Raw genomic sequence first — 18,374 nt, 5'->3', positions numbered from 1 at the left:
ATTTCCTCTTGTGGGGGAATCTATAACTTGGGGGCATAGTTTAAAAATAAGAGATCTTTAAAGCATTTAAGATGGAGATGAGGAAGAATTTCTTCTCTTAGACAGTTGTTAGTGCTTGGAATTCTCTTCCCCAGACAGCAGTGGAGACTGGGTCATTGCATATATTCAAAGCTGAGTTAGACCCAAGTTTTGATTGATAATGGAGTCACGGGTTATGGGGGACAGTCAGGAAAGTGGAGTTAAGGCCACATTAAGATCAGCCATGATCTTATTGAATGTTGGAGCAGGCTCGAGAGGCTGAATGGCCTACTCTTGCTCCTATTTCTTATGCTCTTACATGTGGGGGGTGAATTGAGCAGTGGCTGAGGCTAGTGGTGTAGCATGTGGCATGTAAAATGAATTCATTGACCTTGGTCACTTGAGTTCATTGCATGATGTCATTGAACTTCTTGCAACACTGCATCCAATTCCTTGGGGTGCACTCCTGTCATTTATCTCCACAGCTAGTGGCATCCATTCCCTTTCAACCATTTGTCTGGAGGGCCTCCTTCCCCCATGAAGATACAGGACATCTCTCCTCCGCTCCACCTTGTACACCAGAGCCTCCTGTACAGCACCTGAAAACCTTGGAGTCTGCTCTCTCTCTTGCTGAGCCATTCCTCTCTTTACCAGGTCAAATTCTCATCAGTTACAACTCCTCGTGCCTGTTTTGTCTTGCGTTTAGTGTCTAGTTTGTGTTTCTTTAGGGTTTGCCTGTTACCCTAAGAATGCTACCATAAATTGTTATTTGTAAAACCATTTTTGTTTATTTACAGATCTATGTACATCTCAGTAACTCTACACCAAGCTGTATTTCTGCTTCCCTCCAGATTGCAGTAACTTGATCATGTGACATTGCATCATATTTACATCAGCGGTTACGTCAGTGACTGATGTTCCTGTTGCGAACACTTTACATCTACATTTCCACCCACCTCCCCCCCTCCCCACCCAAGTCTTTATCCCAGGTACACACATCCTCGTACAACTCCCTGCAACAGCCTCAGACTGCACAGGGTTAGTCTCTGTGGTGCTTTGCCCAATCTCCCTGGCGTGGTCCTGATTTCATTTCGAGGTTGAGGCTGAACTACACTCATTCTTCAATAGGAGTGTCTTCCACCTGGGTGGTCGTAGAGTTTCTACTTGTTTCTGGTTCCTTGTCTCCACATCTAAAAAGTATGTCCACGGTTGGTTTCCATTGGTTTCCTTCCCAATGATATCAAGGCACTTCGGTTCCTCCTGATATTTCCCTGCTCCACCTCGATTCTATAAGATCTCGGCTGTGGAGTTCTTTCTATTACTCTGCTTTCTGTTGCTCTCCTATCCACACTCTTTCTCTGGGCTGTCACACTTTCCATTCTTGTGCTCTGTGCCTGAAGTTGAAATGCTGAGCTTGACAGTCTCTTTGTTGCTCCTCATGCCTCCTAACTTCCTCCCGATTGTCGGAGGCAGTGTCAGGTAGTAATGTTTGTTGTAGAGCTGGAAGTTGCATTTGCACCTGTCTTCCCATCAGTAGTTCTGATGATGAGAGCCTGTTTTTAGTGTGAGGTTCTGTAGTTAAGAAGGGCTTAGTTAAGTTTATATCAATTCCTTGATTGTTCCAACTTCTCTTTCTGCTTCTCTGTTTGACGGAGGATAGCTAGGTGAACGAGTCACATGCAAGAGACCATATTCCTGCATAAATTTACGGAACAGCTCATTAGCAAACTGAGGTCCATTGTCTGACACCACAACATCTGTGATGCCATGTGTCACGAAGGTTCTCCTTAGTGATGTATTGACGGTCTCCGTCGTGATTCTGTGCAGTCCACTCACTGGAGGAGTAATCAATGACGATGATGAAAGCTTTGCCTTTGAACTCCAATAAATCCATTCCCAGATACAGCCATGGCTGTGAAGGAAAGGTGGAGTGAAGTGGTTCACTATGCTGCTGGCTATTCACTGCACACGTGGTTAACTTCTCAATGAAGAGGCTGATGCCTGACCACTGCTGGACCCTGGCTTGGAATTTCACTATTCCCAAGTGACATTGATGGATCTTTGGAGAATTGCGAGTCAGTGTTTTAGAGATGACTAGTCCATCATTAAAAATGAACAAATGAATGATTGTGAGATGTTTTCTCTGTTCAAAGTATTGGCAAAATACTGGGTTGTTCAGAGTATAATTCAGCCATCTGTTCTGACAATACTCTTCTATTTGGATTCATTCATCATTCTGCTTTCTCCTTACTTAATCTCTTGTAATCTTTTCTCCGTGGCTGCTAAGTGTTTAGTAATGAGTGAAGTATATGCTCCTGCTGCATCAATAAAATTTAAATCTTCCAGCTTGACTCCTTCTACTTGTATTCTTGATAATAAAGCTGCAATTTTCTGGTGCTTCTCTTGAATGTACTCAGTCATTAAATTGCATCTCACGAATCTCAGTCTAAAACATTGGACTCTGGGCAGCATTTTTGTAATTTCCTTTGGGAAGAGTAACCAAAGGTTGTGTTTGGTTTCAATTTTAAACCTTAATCCCATGACATAATCAGAGAACTTCCCATGGGCCCATATGCCTGCTAATGCTTCTTTCTCAATGGTTGCATATCCTTTCCCTGTGTCCATGAGCCATCTTGAGGTATAATAAACCAATTCTTCTTTGTCCATCTTCTTGAACTTGAAACAGAACTGCACCCAAGCCTGTAGATGATGTGCCCGCTGCTACAATTGTTGCAACTCTGGATTGTCATGTGCTAGAATTTCTGGTGAAATTAGGAGGTTTTTATCCGTCAGAAGCATTTTTCTGGTCAACATTCCAGCACCACTGTTGACCTCGTCTCAGCAGCTGTTGTAATGGATCATTGATTTCTACCAAGTTGCCTACTTGGTTTTATCATCCCAAGGAGTCCTTGTAATTCTGCAATGGTTCTGGGCTGTGGAAACTATCTAATTGCCTTGGTTTTCTGCAGGTCAACAGTAACACTTGTCATTTAATGTCAAACCTGCTTATTTTAGGACTTTGAGGACTTCTCTCACTCGATGGTCATGTACTTCCCTCGATGGACCATGTACAAGAATGGTGACCGTATGGTATATTACTCCTGCTATGTCTTCCAGGGTCTGAGACATTGTTCTTTGGAATATCTCAGGCACAGAAGCAATTCCGGATGGTAACCTGTTAAAACCATAACAACCAAATGGGGTAATAAAAGTAGTTAGCTATCTGGATTCTTTGTCCAAAGGCGACTTCCAGAAGCCAGTGTTAGCATCCAATTTTCTGAAGAGAGTGCTTTTTGGTAATTTGGTGAGACTTTCATCCACTGATGCCATCAAGTGGATCTCGTGCTCTGCTGACTTGTTTAATTGAGTCAAGTCTGCACAGATTCTAATTGAACCATTAGGCTTTGGTACTGTGAACATTCCAGAACACCAGTTCATTGGTATAGTTATTGGAGAGATGATTGATCCCTTGTTGTAACATGTGTTCAATCTTGCTCTCAACTTTGTCTAAGAGTGGGTGAGGGGCCTTCCTCGCTGTGGGGAGACACATAGGCTTAGCATCTGCCCTTAGGATTGTGAGATATTTTGCCTTCAGCTTTCCTAAGAATGAAAAGTGAGATGGAAATTCATTCCTGAATATATTCCTAGACTGCTCGTCAGCAATTTCATCAACCTTGTAAATCAGCCTCAGCTGTAAGTGTGCTTTTCTGCTTAATAATGGTGACTCCTGGTTCTGTATAATATATAGGGGTTCACTAATTTCTTTATTCTTGTATCTTAAACTTGCCAAGTGTTAGCCCTATTACTTTAATGTGGTCCCTCCTGGACCTTGCAACTGGACGGAGAATGGCTGTAATTTATAAGCCATTTAACTTCATCAGATAATAATGAAACATCAGCACCAGTATCTAGCTTGAATTCTGTGGGATGACCACCAACTTCTGATTTAATGCTCCAGTAATTATTTTCTGTTTTGGTAACTTCTCCTATGAAGGTTATATCTTTTCTCAGTGACTCTTCCACTTCTTGGATTTGACTTGGTCTTGTTATTTTCTCTTTCCTCCTGTGAGCTACTTGTGTTTTAGATTGGTAGACAATTTTAAAATGTCCAAGCAGTTCTGGCACTCTGCTCCCCCTGTTGGACATTCTTCTGGTTTGTACAGGCTTTTCCAACCACAGCAAGAGCATCTTAAGATGGTGGCTGGTGGGCTTTTCTACGATTTTACGGACTTTTGCTTCAATGCGTTTTCTGTCTAATATGTTGAATGGCTTCACTCATTCTTTTCCAAAGGTCACCACTTTACCCATGAACATCCGCTCTGATTTGCTTCTTATGTTCGGTCTGTCACACTATCTGTACTGCCTTTGCGAGAGTTAACTCTTTCTTCATTTGCAAGAGATCTGACAGGATTTCATTCAAGACCCCAACCACAATGCAATTGCATATTATTTTACCTCTGAGGATCCTGTAGTCACAATTCTCTGCTAGTCTGTACAAATCATTTATGAATGATCTCTGCATTCACCTGGTTTTTATTTGCTGTAATTAAATTTTTGCTCGTTCAATGAATACATTTTTTCAAACACTGAAGTATTCATCAAGTGCCTGGAGGGCTTCATCATATGAGCTTGAAGCCTCATAGGCTCACTATCTCCCTATTATGTCATCTGCAATAGTGCCTACTGCATAGAGCAAAGTGTTGACCTGATCCATTCTTTTTTACTTCTTATGGAAACCTGAAGCTGTTCTGTATCTGGAGAAACTTTTCCTCCAGTTTTCCCAGTGTTGAGTCTGTTGCGAGCATTCAGCGCTTAGAAATGTTCTGGGAAGGCAATGTAGACTCCGTGCTTGTCCTAAGCTCTGGATCTTTTCCTGCCTCAGTAGTTTGGCTTGTAGATTTTGATCTACACTCACTTCTGTCTGTGTTTCTGCTTACATCTGCTGTACCCATGATGCTCCGCTATCAGTTGAGTCTTCAATCTTTTTTCTTCTTGCCCTTTTCCCAAGGGTTTGTAGCTTTTTCAGGTCTACAATCTTCACTTGGGAGTTTTTTTGGGTCTTTACTTTCTGTCAGCTTCCATCGTGCTTTGTTTTACTTTTGGGGTTTCTTTAGGGTTTGCCTGTTACCCTCAGAATGTTACCATAGACTGTTATTTGTAAAAACCATTCTTGCTTATTTACAGATCTATGTACACCTCAGTAACTCTATACCAGGTTGTACTTCTGCTTCCCATCAGATCTCAGTTACTTGATCATGTGACATTGCATCATAGTTACATCAGCAATTACATCAGTATCAGGTGTTCCTGATATTAACCTTTTACACTACACGACCTACTGCAGCGACAATATATCTCCTTTTCAAACAGTACAGACTAGCTTACATGGTGTTAGCCACTCGTGATGTTGACCCCCTGGTGGTGTATGCAGTCAATGACCAGCATGGTCAACAGTGGCTGGATGTGGAGATCATTCAAATGAACAGGCAAAATCTAGTTGGCATCACAATCACTGGGCACGGGTTAATGGTGCATCATGATCCCCTGCCCATTTCCAGCGGCTAACCAGATTTAGTTCCCAACATGTTGACATAGAATAACATTAAACATACAGCATAGAAATAGGCCATTTGGCTCAACTGGTCTATGCCCATTTTTATCATTCACAGAAGCCTTACCCTACCATCTTCATCTCATTCATCCGTGTATTCTTCTCTTGCTTTCTACCTCATCCATCTTCCCCTTCAACACTTTGTATTATTCACCTCAACCACTCCCGGTGGTAGTGAGTTCTAAATTCTCACCACTCTCTGGGTAAAGAGATTTCTTCTGAGATCCTTACTGGATTTATTAGTGACTGTCTTATACTTACGGCCCCTAGTTTTAATCTTTTGTCAGTCTATCCTATCGAATGCCTTCATAATTTCAGAGACTCGTATTGGGGTCGCCCTTCAGCCTTCCCTTTTCTGGAGAAAAGAGTGCAGCCTTTCCTGATTGGTATAACCTGTCAATTCTGTATCATCCCTGTAAATCCTGTTTTACATTTTCTCCAGTGCTCCTATGTTCCTGTTATAAAATGGTGACCAAGCTGGTTTACAGACCTGGAAGTGTGGTTGAACTAAGCTTCATGGCAAGTTTAAGGTACCCTCTCTGCTTTTGAGTTCTATTTCCCTACAATGAACCCCAGGGCTTAGATGACACTTTGGTTTTGTTGGCCTTTGTTGCTACTTTTAATGATTTGTATATCTGTACTCCTAGATTCTCTTGTTTCCCTACCCCATCCAGATTCTTATTTTCCAAGGAGTGTGTTTGTTTTTCATTCTTTCATGGGATGTGGGGGTGTTGCTGGCTGGGCCAGCATTTGTTGCACATCCCTAAAGAAGATGGTGTGGAGCTGCCTTCTTGAACCGCTGCAGTCCCTGTGGTGTAGGTACACCCACAGTGCTGTTAGGGAGGGAGTTCCAGGGTTTTGACCGAGCGACAGTGAAGGAACAGTGATATTTTTCCAAGTCAGGTTGGTTAGTGGCTTGGAGGGAAACTTCTAGGTGGTGGTGTTCCCATCTATCTGCTGCCCTTGTCCTTCTAGATGGTGGTGGTTGTGAGTTTGGAAGATGGTGAATAAGGTGCCTTGTTGTGTAACTATATTGAAATTCATTGATCATTTACATACTCATTCCATAAGATTAATATCATCCTACATTTTTGTCACAATCTTCCTCAGAACTGACTATAATCCAGAATCGTATGCAGATTTTGAAATCGTATTTCCAAAGCCTTTGTCTAAATCATTAATGTAAGGAAGAGACTGTCTGAACATTTGTATGACCCAGGATGTTTCTCTAAGTTTTAATACTGGATTGCAATATCATTGGAAAAATGTTTGATAAATGGTATTACCTGTAATAGTTTGGACAGTAAGTCAATGCCATCAGTGTCCAACCTGGGTGAAAATTAAAGAAAATTACGCTGTAGCAATTTCTTACAAAAAGTGTCCCACTTTCTGAAATGTCAGAATGAAACCAACACTGAGCAATGTTGGGAATCTCAGGGAGAGGTATGATTTCCATTCATTGATTGGGACAAAAGGGAGAAATGTTTATTTGAGTGCCGACTCTATCAATCACAGTGATCATGAAGATCTGTCAGCAAATGGCACAAAGGGTGCTTATGGTCTTTGTGTCCCTGACCAAGCACTGTAACATTGAGGGGCACCCTCCACCTATAGACTATTACTCTATTATAGAATATTACTCAGCAGCAGTAAATGACATTGTAACAGCAGTAAACCCTATGGGAATGGGAGGAGACTATCTGATCAATCAGATTCTGGATGGGCAGTGGGTTTTTTGTCCACTTGAGTGTTCTCTCAATCCAAAGTAAAAGATTGAGAATTGTTGATAACCAATCTAAAAGTTCCTTCATTCAGTTCAATTTCTCAAAATTAATTAATTTACAGAGTTTGTTAAACACTGAAAAACAGCTCCTTGAGCTTAATTATTAAACCCATTTCAGCAATATCCTGTAGGTTGTTGGTGAGTAGCAATTGCTTGATGTCATTATCGGTAACTCCTTCCGAGGGGAGGGGATTAACAAGTTAGGAATTATTTGGATTAGATTAACCCTACTTTGTGTGGAGATATACACCAGGATGGGCAGGTAGCAGTGAAATAGCTGGAACAGCTTGCCAGGTTGTTATCAGGGTTTTTGCTGTTTCCAGTGTACACAGCCACTTCTTAATGTTACGTGAAGTGAACTGATTTGGTAGGGCATCAGTTGGTGGGAAGCTTGGGAAGCAGCCAAATAGGATCAGTCACTCAGCAAATTTAATTCCTCAGCTTGGTCTCTTGGTGGACTGGTTGAGCATGCAAATGTTCATGAATTCTCATGCCACATGGGCCCCAGTACTTGGGCCTGACAGGGCAAGGGATTGCTGAGGGAAGGTGGCTTGTCTGTCTTGTCTGTCCAACTCGATCAGCCCCCACAAAGGAGTCAATGTCAGTTCGAGGCTAGTCCTCCACCACAGTCTCAGGCAGTGCATTCCAGACCTTAACCACTCGCTGGGTGAAAATGCTTTCTCACATATCACTTTACTTCTTTTGTCAATTACCATAAACCTGTGCCCTCTGGTTCTCAATCCTTTCACCAATGGGAACAGTTTCTCCCTGTCTACTCTGTCCAGACCCCTCATGATTTTGAATATGTCTATCAAATCTCTTCTCAACCTTATCTTCTCCAAGGAAAACAGTCCCAACTGCGCTAATCTTAAATGGATTGAAGGATCAGCACTGGGGAACCTACAAATGGGTGATGGATAGAACACAAAATAAATAGATGCCAAAAAGGTGAAAAGGGTGTGCATCAAAGAATAACGGGAAGGTAAACAGGATAACACGAAAAAAAAACACAAGCAGAAAATACAAAAGAAAATTGTGAATATTTTTATTTTAATAAGTATATAAACCATAAGTGAATTATTGAGGATAGGATAGGAATGCTCAATGTTGAAACAAGGACTTATGGTTGATGCTAGATGGCTGAGATATTAATTAAATATTTTGCCCAGGTCTTTACAAATAATGGGAGTGAGCATCTAGGTGAACTAGAGAAAGGAGGTAACGGGTGAAAAATAATTGAAAAACTGAATAAAAAACTCAGCACGCTGAAAATTGGTCAGTCACTGGGCCTAGTGTGCCTAGGGATCTAAGGGTAGCACTGTTGGCTGCTGAAGGAAGTCAGAGATGAAAGGGAAGAGACATTGGCTACAATTCTTTAACCTTCCTTCAGTATGTAAATGTGTGGTTAGAGATGGGCCAGGGTAACACCTTGTTCAAGAAGCGTGAGAATGATAAACAGGAACTACAAAACAGTTAGCATCAATATGGTTGAATTCATAGAATGCAGAATGCAAATAGAAGTCTGAAATGCAGACATTAACCAAAGGCAGCTAGCATGGACTTGTGTTTGAGAAATGTAATGTCTTTTTGTGATATTGGAATGCAGTAGATATAACATTCAACAAGAGGTCTATGAGAAATGTTCAGGTAAGTGGAATGAAGGAATGTAGCAGCTTGGATAGAAAGTTGGTTGAAGGATGGAGGGATAGGAGGATGAGGGAATGCGCTGTCGAGACTGGACTTTGATGCTCGGTATATATAGATAATTTAAATTTGGCTATAGGGAACAGAGTCTCAAAATTGATTGACAACACAGAAGTAGTGAGGAAGCCTTGAGAGGCTGTCAGCTGTGTGGAATGAAGGACTGACAGGTGCTGGATACAGATTAATGTGGAGGAGTGTGAGGCAGGACAATCTGAGAGGATTGACATGTACACTGAATGAAAAGATACAATGGATGAAGGGAGGATCAAACACAGAAGTTCCTCAAAGTTTGAATGCATGTGGAGGAAGGTGCTAAAAAGACTGGCAGCTTTTGAGGTTTATAAATAGGGGTACAGAATAAAGTAGTAATGAAGGATTTGCACCAATCATTGGATTGTACTGTGTTCAGTTTTGGGAGCCCCATTATAGAAAGATCAAAGTCACAGAGAAAGTACAGAGTAGATTTGTTCCAGTTGGCACAAATAAAAGGACCAAATGAATTCCCTGTGCTGTAAAACCCTAGAGTATTAATCTAGAGCAACATGCAGTTTGGTACACACTCTAGGTATATCACTGATCTGGATGGAGAGACAGAGGGAGAGAGATGATGATTTTTACGATGAGTAATGCAGTTACTCTATTCACTAATCCATTCCTCAACCCATTCCAAAGATCAGATTAACCACAAACCACTTGACAACTAGTCACTTGCTTCAGGCTTCACGGCAATTTATCATACCTGGGGGCACGGTTGATAAGAGGTTCTGCCTTATATCTGGGGAAATGATAAGCCTTAAACTCCTCATGTGATGAGATTCCTGGCCACGTCTCCTCAGTTGGAGTCCCTGTAAATCAAAAGGCACAAATGACTCCCATCTGCTTGAGGAATTCAAGAACAAGTAGAGATTCAGTGAGTACTGCCACATGGTCATCTCACCCAAACTTCTGAATATCAGATGCAACTGGTCCTCCACTGTGGATCCTGGGAAATACGGACGCCCTGTTCCCATCTCATAAAATATGCAGCCGACACCCCTACAGAGAAACACAACAAAACACATCACAACATGACTCAGGAACCAGCATGTTTGGCAAATAGCAGCTGTAGAAATAATAATCATTGCTCCTGACCCATGCATGGCACTTTGTGATACTAAAGATCAGAATGCCACAACTTAGCCCATCTACAAACCCATCTCAACCATAATCATAGATTTGGATCTGCAATGAGCCCTTAAATGGGTTACTGAAAGGGGAATAGGCTCACCCAGTAACTATATCCCCATCACTCCACCCTGAGTTACTGGGAATAACCCCCCACTGAGTATGCCCCATCACTCCACCCTCTGTTATTGGGAATAACCTCCCCGCCCCACTGACTGTACCCTGTCACTCCACCCTGAGTTACTCAGGATAACCCCCCACCCCCCACCCCCTTGGAAGGATTGCAAACTCTGAGGAGGACAGTATTGAATTTCAAAAGGACATGGACAAGTTGGTGGAGTGGGCAGATAAGTGACATTTGACGCTCAATGCAGGGAAGTGTGAGGTGATTCATTTTGGTAAGAAGAACATGGAGAGAGGGCATAAAATAAAGTGTACAATTCTAAAGAGGATGTAGAAGCAGAGGGATCTGGGTGTATATGTGCATAAATCATTGAAGGTGGGAGGGCAGGTTGAGAGAGCGATTAATAAAGCACACAGTATCTTTGGCTTTATTAACAGGGGCATAATGTACAAGAACAAGGAAGTTATGTTGAACTTGTATAAGTCACTAGTTCAACCTCAGCTGGAGTATTGCATCCAGTTCTGGGCACCGCACTTTAGGAAGTATGTGGAGACATTAGAGAGAGTGCAGAAAAGATTCACGAGAATGGCTCCAGGGATGAGGAACTTTAGTTATGAAGATAGATTGGAGAAGTTAGGACAGTTTTCCTTAGAGAAGAGAAGGCTAAGAGGAGATTTGACAGATATTCAAAATCATAAAGGGTCTGGACAGAGTCGATAGGGAGAAATTATTCCCATTGGTGGAAGAATTGAAAACGAAAGGGCACAGGTTTAAAGTAATTAGTAAAAGAAGCAAAAAAGTGATATGAGGAGAGAGTTTTTCACACAGCGAGTGGTTAGGGTTTGGAATGCACTGCCCGTGTGTGGTGGAGGCAGGTTCAATTGAATAATTCAAAAGTGACTTAGACTGTTATCTGAAAAGGAAGAATGTGCAGGGTTACAGGAGAAGGTGGGACAATGGAACTAGGTGAGTTGCTCATTCGGAGAGCCAGTGCAGACACGATGGGCTGAATGGTTTCCTTCTGTACTATAACAATTCTGTGATTCTGAAGTATAAAGAGAGACGAACAACTACAGATTGAGGTGACAGATCCTAATGATAATCTACCCTTTCACTCCCCAGGTGCTCATGGACATGCAATGTATTTGCAGCATTTGCTTGTTCTATAACGGAATACTTTGAGTTTATCAAAACGGATGAAAATTTCTTTTGTGAATTTCTCCAATGGGAAGTGTGTTGTGCTGCACCTTATTTGGTTTATTTGCAAAAACTGTCCTATGTAATTGAAATGTTAATGTAACTAGGTAAAGGTGTACATACTAGGATTAAAAAGCATTATATTAAATCGAGCTGCAAGGCTGCTGTGGACAGATGATCCATCTGACATGGTTCACTGCACTGACATGGAAACAAAAGGCCATTCAGCCCCTCAAGCCTGTTCCGTCATTCAATTAAATGATGCCTGATCTGCATCTGAATTCCATTTACCAGCCTCAGTTCCACATCCCTCACTTAACAAAATTATAGTGATTTTGGTTCTGAAATTTGATAAATACGAGCTTGTGCAGTCTTTCTTGACAGATATAACCTCTCCGTTCTGGCATCATCTGTATTAAACCTTATTGCACATTTTCCAAGGGCCTCCATGTAATTTTTATTATGAAGATGTGGGGTAATAAATGGTTGATAAAATTTTTTTCAGGCACAGGTGTTAGGACTCGTGACTTGTCCACACTGGTTCTGGTGGAGGTGGGCAGAACAGCAGAGCTGGGGGCAATAATGCACTGGGAGGAACCAGACATAGAATGGATTACTGAGAAAAAAACAGGACTGGGAATTAAACATTGCAGGGCATAATATATTTAGAAAAGATAGGGAAAATGAGGAGGTGGAGTACTGTACAATTTTCGCGATATCACAATGGCATTCTGGAAAGGGACACAGCTGTCAGCAAGTTAAAAATAGAATCCATATGGGCAGAGATAAAAGAAATTAAAGGATCAATCACACCAACAGTGTAGTCTACAGAGCACCTCATAGTGGAAGGGAGGCGGAAGAAGAAATATACAGACAAATTAGGGAACTGAATAAAAAACACAGAATAATGATCATGGGGACTTCAACCATCTGCATATTAAGTGGGCAGAAGAGGTAGGTAAAAGGGCTAAGGGAATGGAGTTCCTACAATGTGTATATGACTCCTTTCTAATCCAATATATGAAAAGGCCAACAAGGGGAGGTTAGCTATTGGATCTGGTAATGGGCAATGAACCAGAGCAGAAAAGAAAAGGAATAGTAGGGGAACATCTAGGTAATAGTGAACATAAAATAATATACCTTAAGATGATGATAAAGAGGTAAATATGATGAAAACCAGGTTGTTAGATTGGAGAAATGCTGATTTTGAGGGGCTTAGGATATAACTTGGGAAACTAAAATGGGTAATAATATTAGCAAACAACAATGTAGAATAACAAGGGGAAGCAGTCAAACTGTTGTTCAGAGAGCCAGAAAAATATATTTCGCAAAAATGAAAGAACAAACTAAACACTAGCGAGACCCCATGGATGAAAAAAGACATAGGGAGCAATTGAGAGTTAAGAAAGAGGTAAACATTAAGTGCAGAGACAGCAGAGGAGAAAAAAGAATATGAAGAGATTAGGAGAGAAGTCAAAAAAAATAATTAGGAAGTCAAAGATGAACTATGAATTTAAATGATTACAGGACATAAACAAAAAAGTAAACCATTTTACAGGCATATCAATGAAAAAAGGGAACAGTGTGATGGGAATAGGACAGAACAATACCATAGGGAACGATAGAGAGATGGCATATGTGGGAAGTTGTGATCACTCCCGGTGTCCTAGGTGACCGCATGTGCAGGGAGTGTCACCAGCTGCAGAAACATGAGCTCCGGGTTTCGGAACTTGAGTGGCGGCTGGAGTCACTGTGGCACATCCGTGAGGCAGAGAGCTACGTGGATAGTAGCATGTTCAGAGAGGTGGTCACACTACAGCTTAGGAGCCTGGTGACAGAGGGAATGGGTGACTGCCAGACAGTCCAAGAAAATTAGGCAGCTAGTACAGGAGTCCCCTGGGGTCCTGCTCACCAATCAGTTTTCCATTTTGGAAGCTGGTGAGGGCGCTGGATCCTCAGAGGAGTGCAGTCAGAGCCAAGTTTGTGGCACCACGAGCGGCTCAGCTGTACAGGAGGGGAGGAAGAAGAAAGAAAGAGCTATAGTGATAGGGGTTCATTAGTTAGGGGAGCAGACAGGTGTTTCTGTGGCCATAGACGTGACTCCAGGATGGTATGTTGCCTCTCTGGTGCCAGGTTCAAAGATATCACGGAGCGGCTGCAGGACATTCTTCTGGGGAGAATGATCAGCCAGAGATCATGGTCCAGGTTCGTACCAATGACTTAGGTAGAAAAGGGGATGAGGTCCTGAAAGCAGACTTTAGGGAGCTAGGAAGGAGATTGAAAAGCAGGACCTCTAAAGCAGTAATCTCAGGATTACTCCCAGTCCAACGTGCAGGTGAGAATAGAAATAGGAGAATTGAGCGAATAAACATGTGGCTGGAAAGCTGGTGTAGGAGGGAGGGCATCAGATTTCTGAGGCATTGGTATCGGTTCTGGGGAAGGTGCGACCTGTACAAGCTGGACTGCCTACACCTGAACAGGACTGGGGCAAATATCCTCGCAGGGAGATTTGCTAGTGCTGTTGAAGCGGGGTTCAATCTAGATTGGCAGGGGAGTGGGAATCTGGGGGCAAATCAGAGCAGGGAATGGGAGATGGAGAATTAGTGAGTCACTCTGAAAGGCAGAAACAGCACAGGTTAAAAAGTGTACAGCACAAAAATTTGGCAGGGTTAAAAGGTGTATATATAAATGCAAGGAGCTCAGTAAATAAAGCCAATGAGCTAAGGACACAGATAGACACACAGCAGTATGATATCCTAACTGGAACAGAAACTTGGCTTAAGGAGGGACAAAAATGGCAGCTCAACAGCTCTGGATATAGAGATTTCAGACAGGAAAAAGAGTGGGATAAAAATGGTGGGGGTTTAGCATTATTGGTTAAAGAATCAATTACAGCTGTGAGGAGGGGTGATATACTAAATGAAGCATCAAATGAGGCCAAATGGGTTGAGCTCAGAAATAAAAAAGGGGCAGCCACAGTGCTAGGAGTGTACAATAAACCCACAAAGAGTAGAAGGGAGTTAGAAGAGCAAATACGTAGGCAGATTTCTGAGTGAAAAAACAATAGGGCACTAATGGCTGGGGACTTCAACTATCCTAATATCAATTGGGATACGAACAGTGTGAAGGGCACAGAGGGCACAAAATTCTTGAACTGCATTCAAGAGAACTTTCTCAGCCAGCACGTTACAAGACCAACGAGAGGGGGAGCAATTCTAGATTTAGTCTTAGGAACTGAAGCTGGGCAAGTGGCTGAAGTAGCAGTGGGGGACCATTTTGGAGATAGTGACCATAATACAGTTAGAATTAGCATCATTATGGAAAAGGACAAAGATAGAAAGGAGTAAAAGTTCTAAATTGGGGGAAGACAAATTTTACAAAGCTGAGGGGTGAGCTGGCGAGAGTGGACTGGATACAACTATTAGAAGGGAAAACTGTCAAATCAGCGGGAGGCATTCAAAGGTGAGATTCTACAGGCACAGTGTAGACATCTCACCACAAAGAAAAAGGGTGGTATTGCCAAATCTAAAGGCCCCTGGTTATCCAGAAGCAAACAGGGTAAGGTAAAGCAGAAAAAGAAAGCTTATGACAGTCACAAAAGATTTATTACTGTAGAAAGCCTGGAGGAGTACAGAAAGTACAGGGTGAAGTAAAAAAGGAAATTAGGAAAGCAAAGAGAGGATACGAAAAAATATTGGTAGGTAAAATCAAAGAAAATCCTAAGATGTTTTACCAGTGTGTTAAGAGCAAGAGAATAACTAAGAAAAAGGTAGCATCTATCAGAGATGTACATGGTAACTTGTGCATTGATGCTGAAGATGTGGGCAGGGTTTTCAATGAGTACTTTGTCTCTGTCTTCACTAAGGAGAGGGATGATGTAGTTAAAGAGGAGTGGTGTGAAATATTAGATATAATAAGTATTGTGGGAGAGGAAGTACTGGAGGGTCTGGCATCCTTGAAGGTGGATAAATCACCAGGGCCGGATGGATTGTACCCCAGGCTGTTAAAGGAAGCCAGAGAGGAAATAGCAGGTGCTGAGAATCATTTTCCATACCCACTAGAGACAGGAGAGGTACAGAGGATTGGAGGTCTGCAAATGTCATGCCATTATTTAAAAAGGGTGCAAGTGATAGGCCAGAAAATTATAGGCCAGTTAGTCTGACTTCGGTGGTGGGCAAATTATTGGAATCAATTCTGAAAGACGGGATAAACTATCATTTAGAAAGGCACAGATGGATTGGGGTAGTCAGCATGGTTTTGTTAGGAGAAGATTGTGTCTTACTAACTTAATAGGGTTTTTTGAGGGGGTAACAAGGAGGATTGATGAAGTTAGTGCAGTGGATGTTGTCTACATGGATTTCAGTAAGGCATTTGACAAGGTGCCACATGGCAGACTGGTCAGGAAAGTGAGATCTCATGGGATACAGGGAAAGGTGGCGAGGTGGATCCAAAATTGGCTCAGTAGCAGGAAACAAAGGGTAATGGTCGATGAATGTTTTTGCGAATGGAAAACAGTTTCCAGTGGTGTTCCACAGGGCTCAGTGTTGGAGCCCTTGCTGTTTGTTGTACATATTAATGACTTAGACTCAAATGTGGGAGGCATGATTGAGAACTTTGCAGGTGACTCTAAAAGTGGCCGTGTAGTTGATAGTGAAGAGAATGGGATAGGATAGGATCGGCTCCAGAATGATATCAATGGGTTAGTTGAGTGGGCAGAAAAGTGGCAAATTTCCTTTATTGGGTGACGTATTGAACACAACAGCAGGGATATAATGATGGAACTGTATAAAACACAGGTTAGGGCCACAGCTGGAATTGTGTGTACAGTTCTGGTCACCACATTATGGGAAGGACATTATTGCTCTGGAGTCCAGAGGAGATTTACAAGAATGTTGCCGGGGCTTGAAAATTGCATAAGAGGAGAGATTGGATAGGCTAGGGTTGTTTTCCTTAGAACAGAGGGGGCTAAGGGATGACCTAATTGAGGTGTACAAAATTATGAGGGGCCTAGATAGGGTAGACAGGAAAGACATGGTTCCCCTAGCTGAGGGGTCAATTATCAGGGGGCACAGATTGAAGGTGATTGGTAGAAGGATTAGAGGGGACATGAGGAAAAACATTTTCACCCATAGGATAGTGGGCGTCTGGAATTCACTGCCTAAATCGGCGTTTGAGGCTGAAACACTCAACTCATTTATAAGGTACCTGGATCTGCATCTGAAGTGCTGTAACCTTCAAGGCTATGGACCAGGTGCTGGAAAGCGGGATTAAAATGAGCAGCTGGTTTATTTTTCATCTTTTTCTGGCCAGCACAGACATGATGGGCACTTTACAGCCTTCTGGACTTAACATTGAGTTCAACAACTTCAGCCCATGAACTCTCTCCTCTATCTTCACCCCTTTTTTTAACCCTTTTTAATTAAAAACATTTTTTTTATATACTTATTTCTATTTTTATTCATTATGTTCATTGTTTTATCCCCTTTCTTATCCCTTTTTCTATCCTTTTCCCCCAGCCACTGCTCCCTCCCCCCACCCCAAAAAGGGCCATCTGTTACTCGTTCCATGTCGTACTTTCGCCTAGTGCTGACCCTTGTTCTGCTATTATCACATTCTGCTTTCTTACCTTTATGCCACTATCAGCACCTCCTTTAGCCCTTACCACTACCATTAACACCCCCTTTGTCCTTTTGTTCATGACATCTTTGTCAATCTCTCCTTAGCCCCCACTGGCCTTCTATCCATCGTCACCTGCTCCAGCCCCTTACACAGTATAAATTTCATCACATTTCTACTTCTGTTTAGCTCTGAAGAGTCATACGGACTCCAAATGTCAACTCTGCTTCTTTCTCCACAGATGCCGTTAGGCCTACTGAGTTTTTCCAGCATTTTCTGTTTTTATTTCGGATTTCCAGCATCTGCAGTATTTTGCTTTTATATTGTGATGGACTGAATGGCCTCTTTCAGACCCGTAATTTTTCTGTGGTTCTATGGCAGGAATATTCAATAATTACTTCACTTGGGCGTTCACCAGAAAAATAGAACAGGTAGACATAACATTGAATAATGAGATGAATAGTGAGATAAATGCATTTAAATTAAAAAAGAAATATATTGAATAAATGAAACAAACAGAGAATACAACCTCAGGTACAGATCGATCGCATCCACATATTTTAGACAAATCTAGGGAAGTGACAGCAGAGGGATTATGACACATATTAATGAATGCATTAGAAAATGGTGTAGTGCCAGAGGGCTGGTGGATATTAATGTAATTCCTCTATTTAAGAAAACTGTCAGAACATGTCCATGAAATTATAGACCAGTCCGCCTAACACGAGTTGTTGGAAAAGTAGTGGAATCCCTACTAAAGGAGAGAATAGAAGAACATCTGGAAATGAAAAATAGAATAATGAATAGTCAGCATGGATTTCCAAAGGGAAAATCGTGCTTGACCAACCTTACTGAGTTTTTGAAAGGCCAACAGAGAGAGAGAGAGTAGACACTGGTAATGTAGTAGATGTAATTTATCTATATTTTCAAAAGGCCTTCGATAAGATGCCCCAGAATAGATTAATGAATGTGGAGTTAGGGGACAAGTGACAGAATGGATTGCTAGCTGTTTCAAGACAGAAAACAGAGAGTGAGAGTGAAGGGTTGCTATTCAGAGTGAGTGGGATGTGGTGTTCCATATGGATCAGTGCTGAGACCACAGTTGTCCACGACCCACATCACAATTTCGACTTTAGAGTCAAAACTACAATTTCTAA

At 41.9% G+C, this 18,374-nt stretch overlaps 1 protein-coding gene across 1 annotated transcript in view; it reads right to left on the bottom strand.

Moving 5' to 3' along the window:
* The window catches only part of LOC144682287 (cyclin-dependent kinase 16-like), a gene marked incomplete at its 5' end in the record, with an annotated part of 398,100 nt that overhangs the window by 10,222 nt on the left and 369,504 nt on the right, over positions 1-18,374 (bottom strand). The window contains 3 exons of the mRNA XM_078544764.1: positions 6,916-6,958; positions 9,856-9,961; positions 10,054-10,151. Coding sequence (XP_078400890.1) covers positions 6,916-6,958; positions 9,856-9,961; positions 10,054-10,151 — 247 coding nt within the window. The remainder of the gene's footprint in view (positions 1-6,915; positions 6,959-9,855; positions 9,962-10,053; positions 10,152-18,374) is intronic.

Source organism: Cetorhinus maximus, chromosome 6, assembly GCF_964194155.1.
Source record: "Cetorhinus maximus chromosome 6, sCetMax3.hap1.1, whole genome shotgun sequence".
In the NCBI taxonomy this organism is placed as follows: Eukaryota; Metazoa; Chordata; class Chondrichthyes; order Lamniformes; family Cetorhinidae; genus Cetorhinus; species Cetorhinus maximus.
Note: the sequence above shows the minus strand (reverse complement) of the source record. Positions and strands in the feature narration are given on the sequence as shown.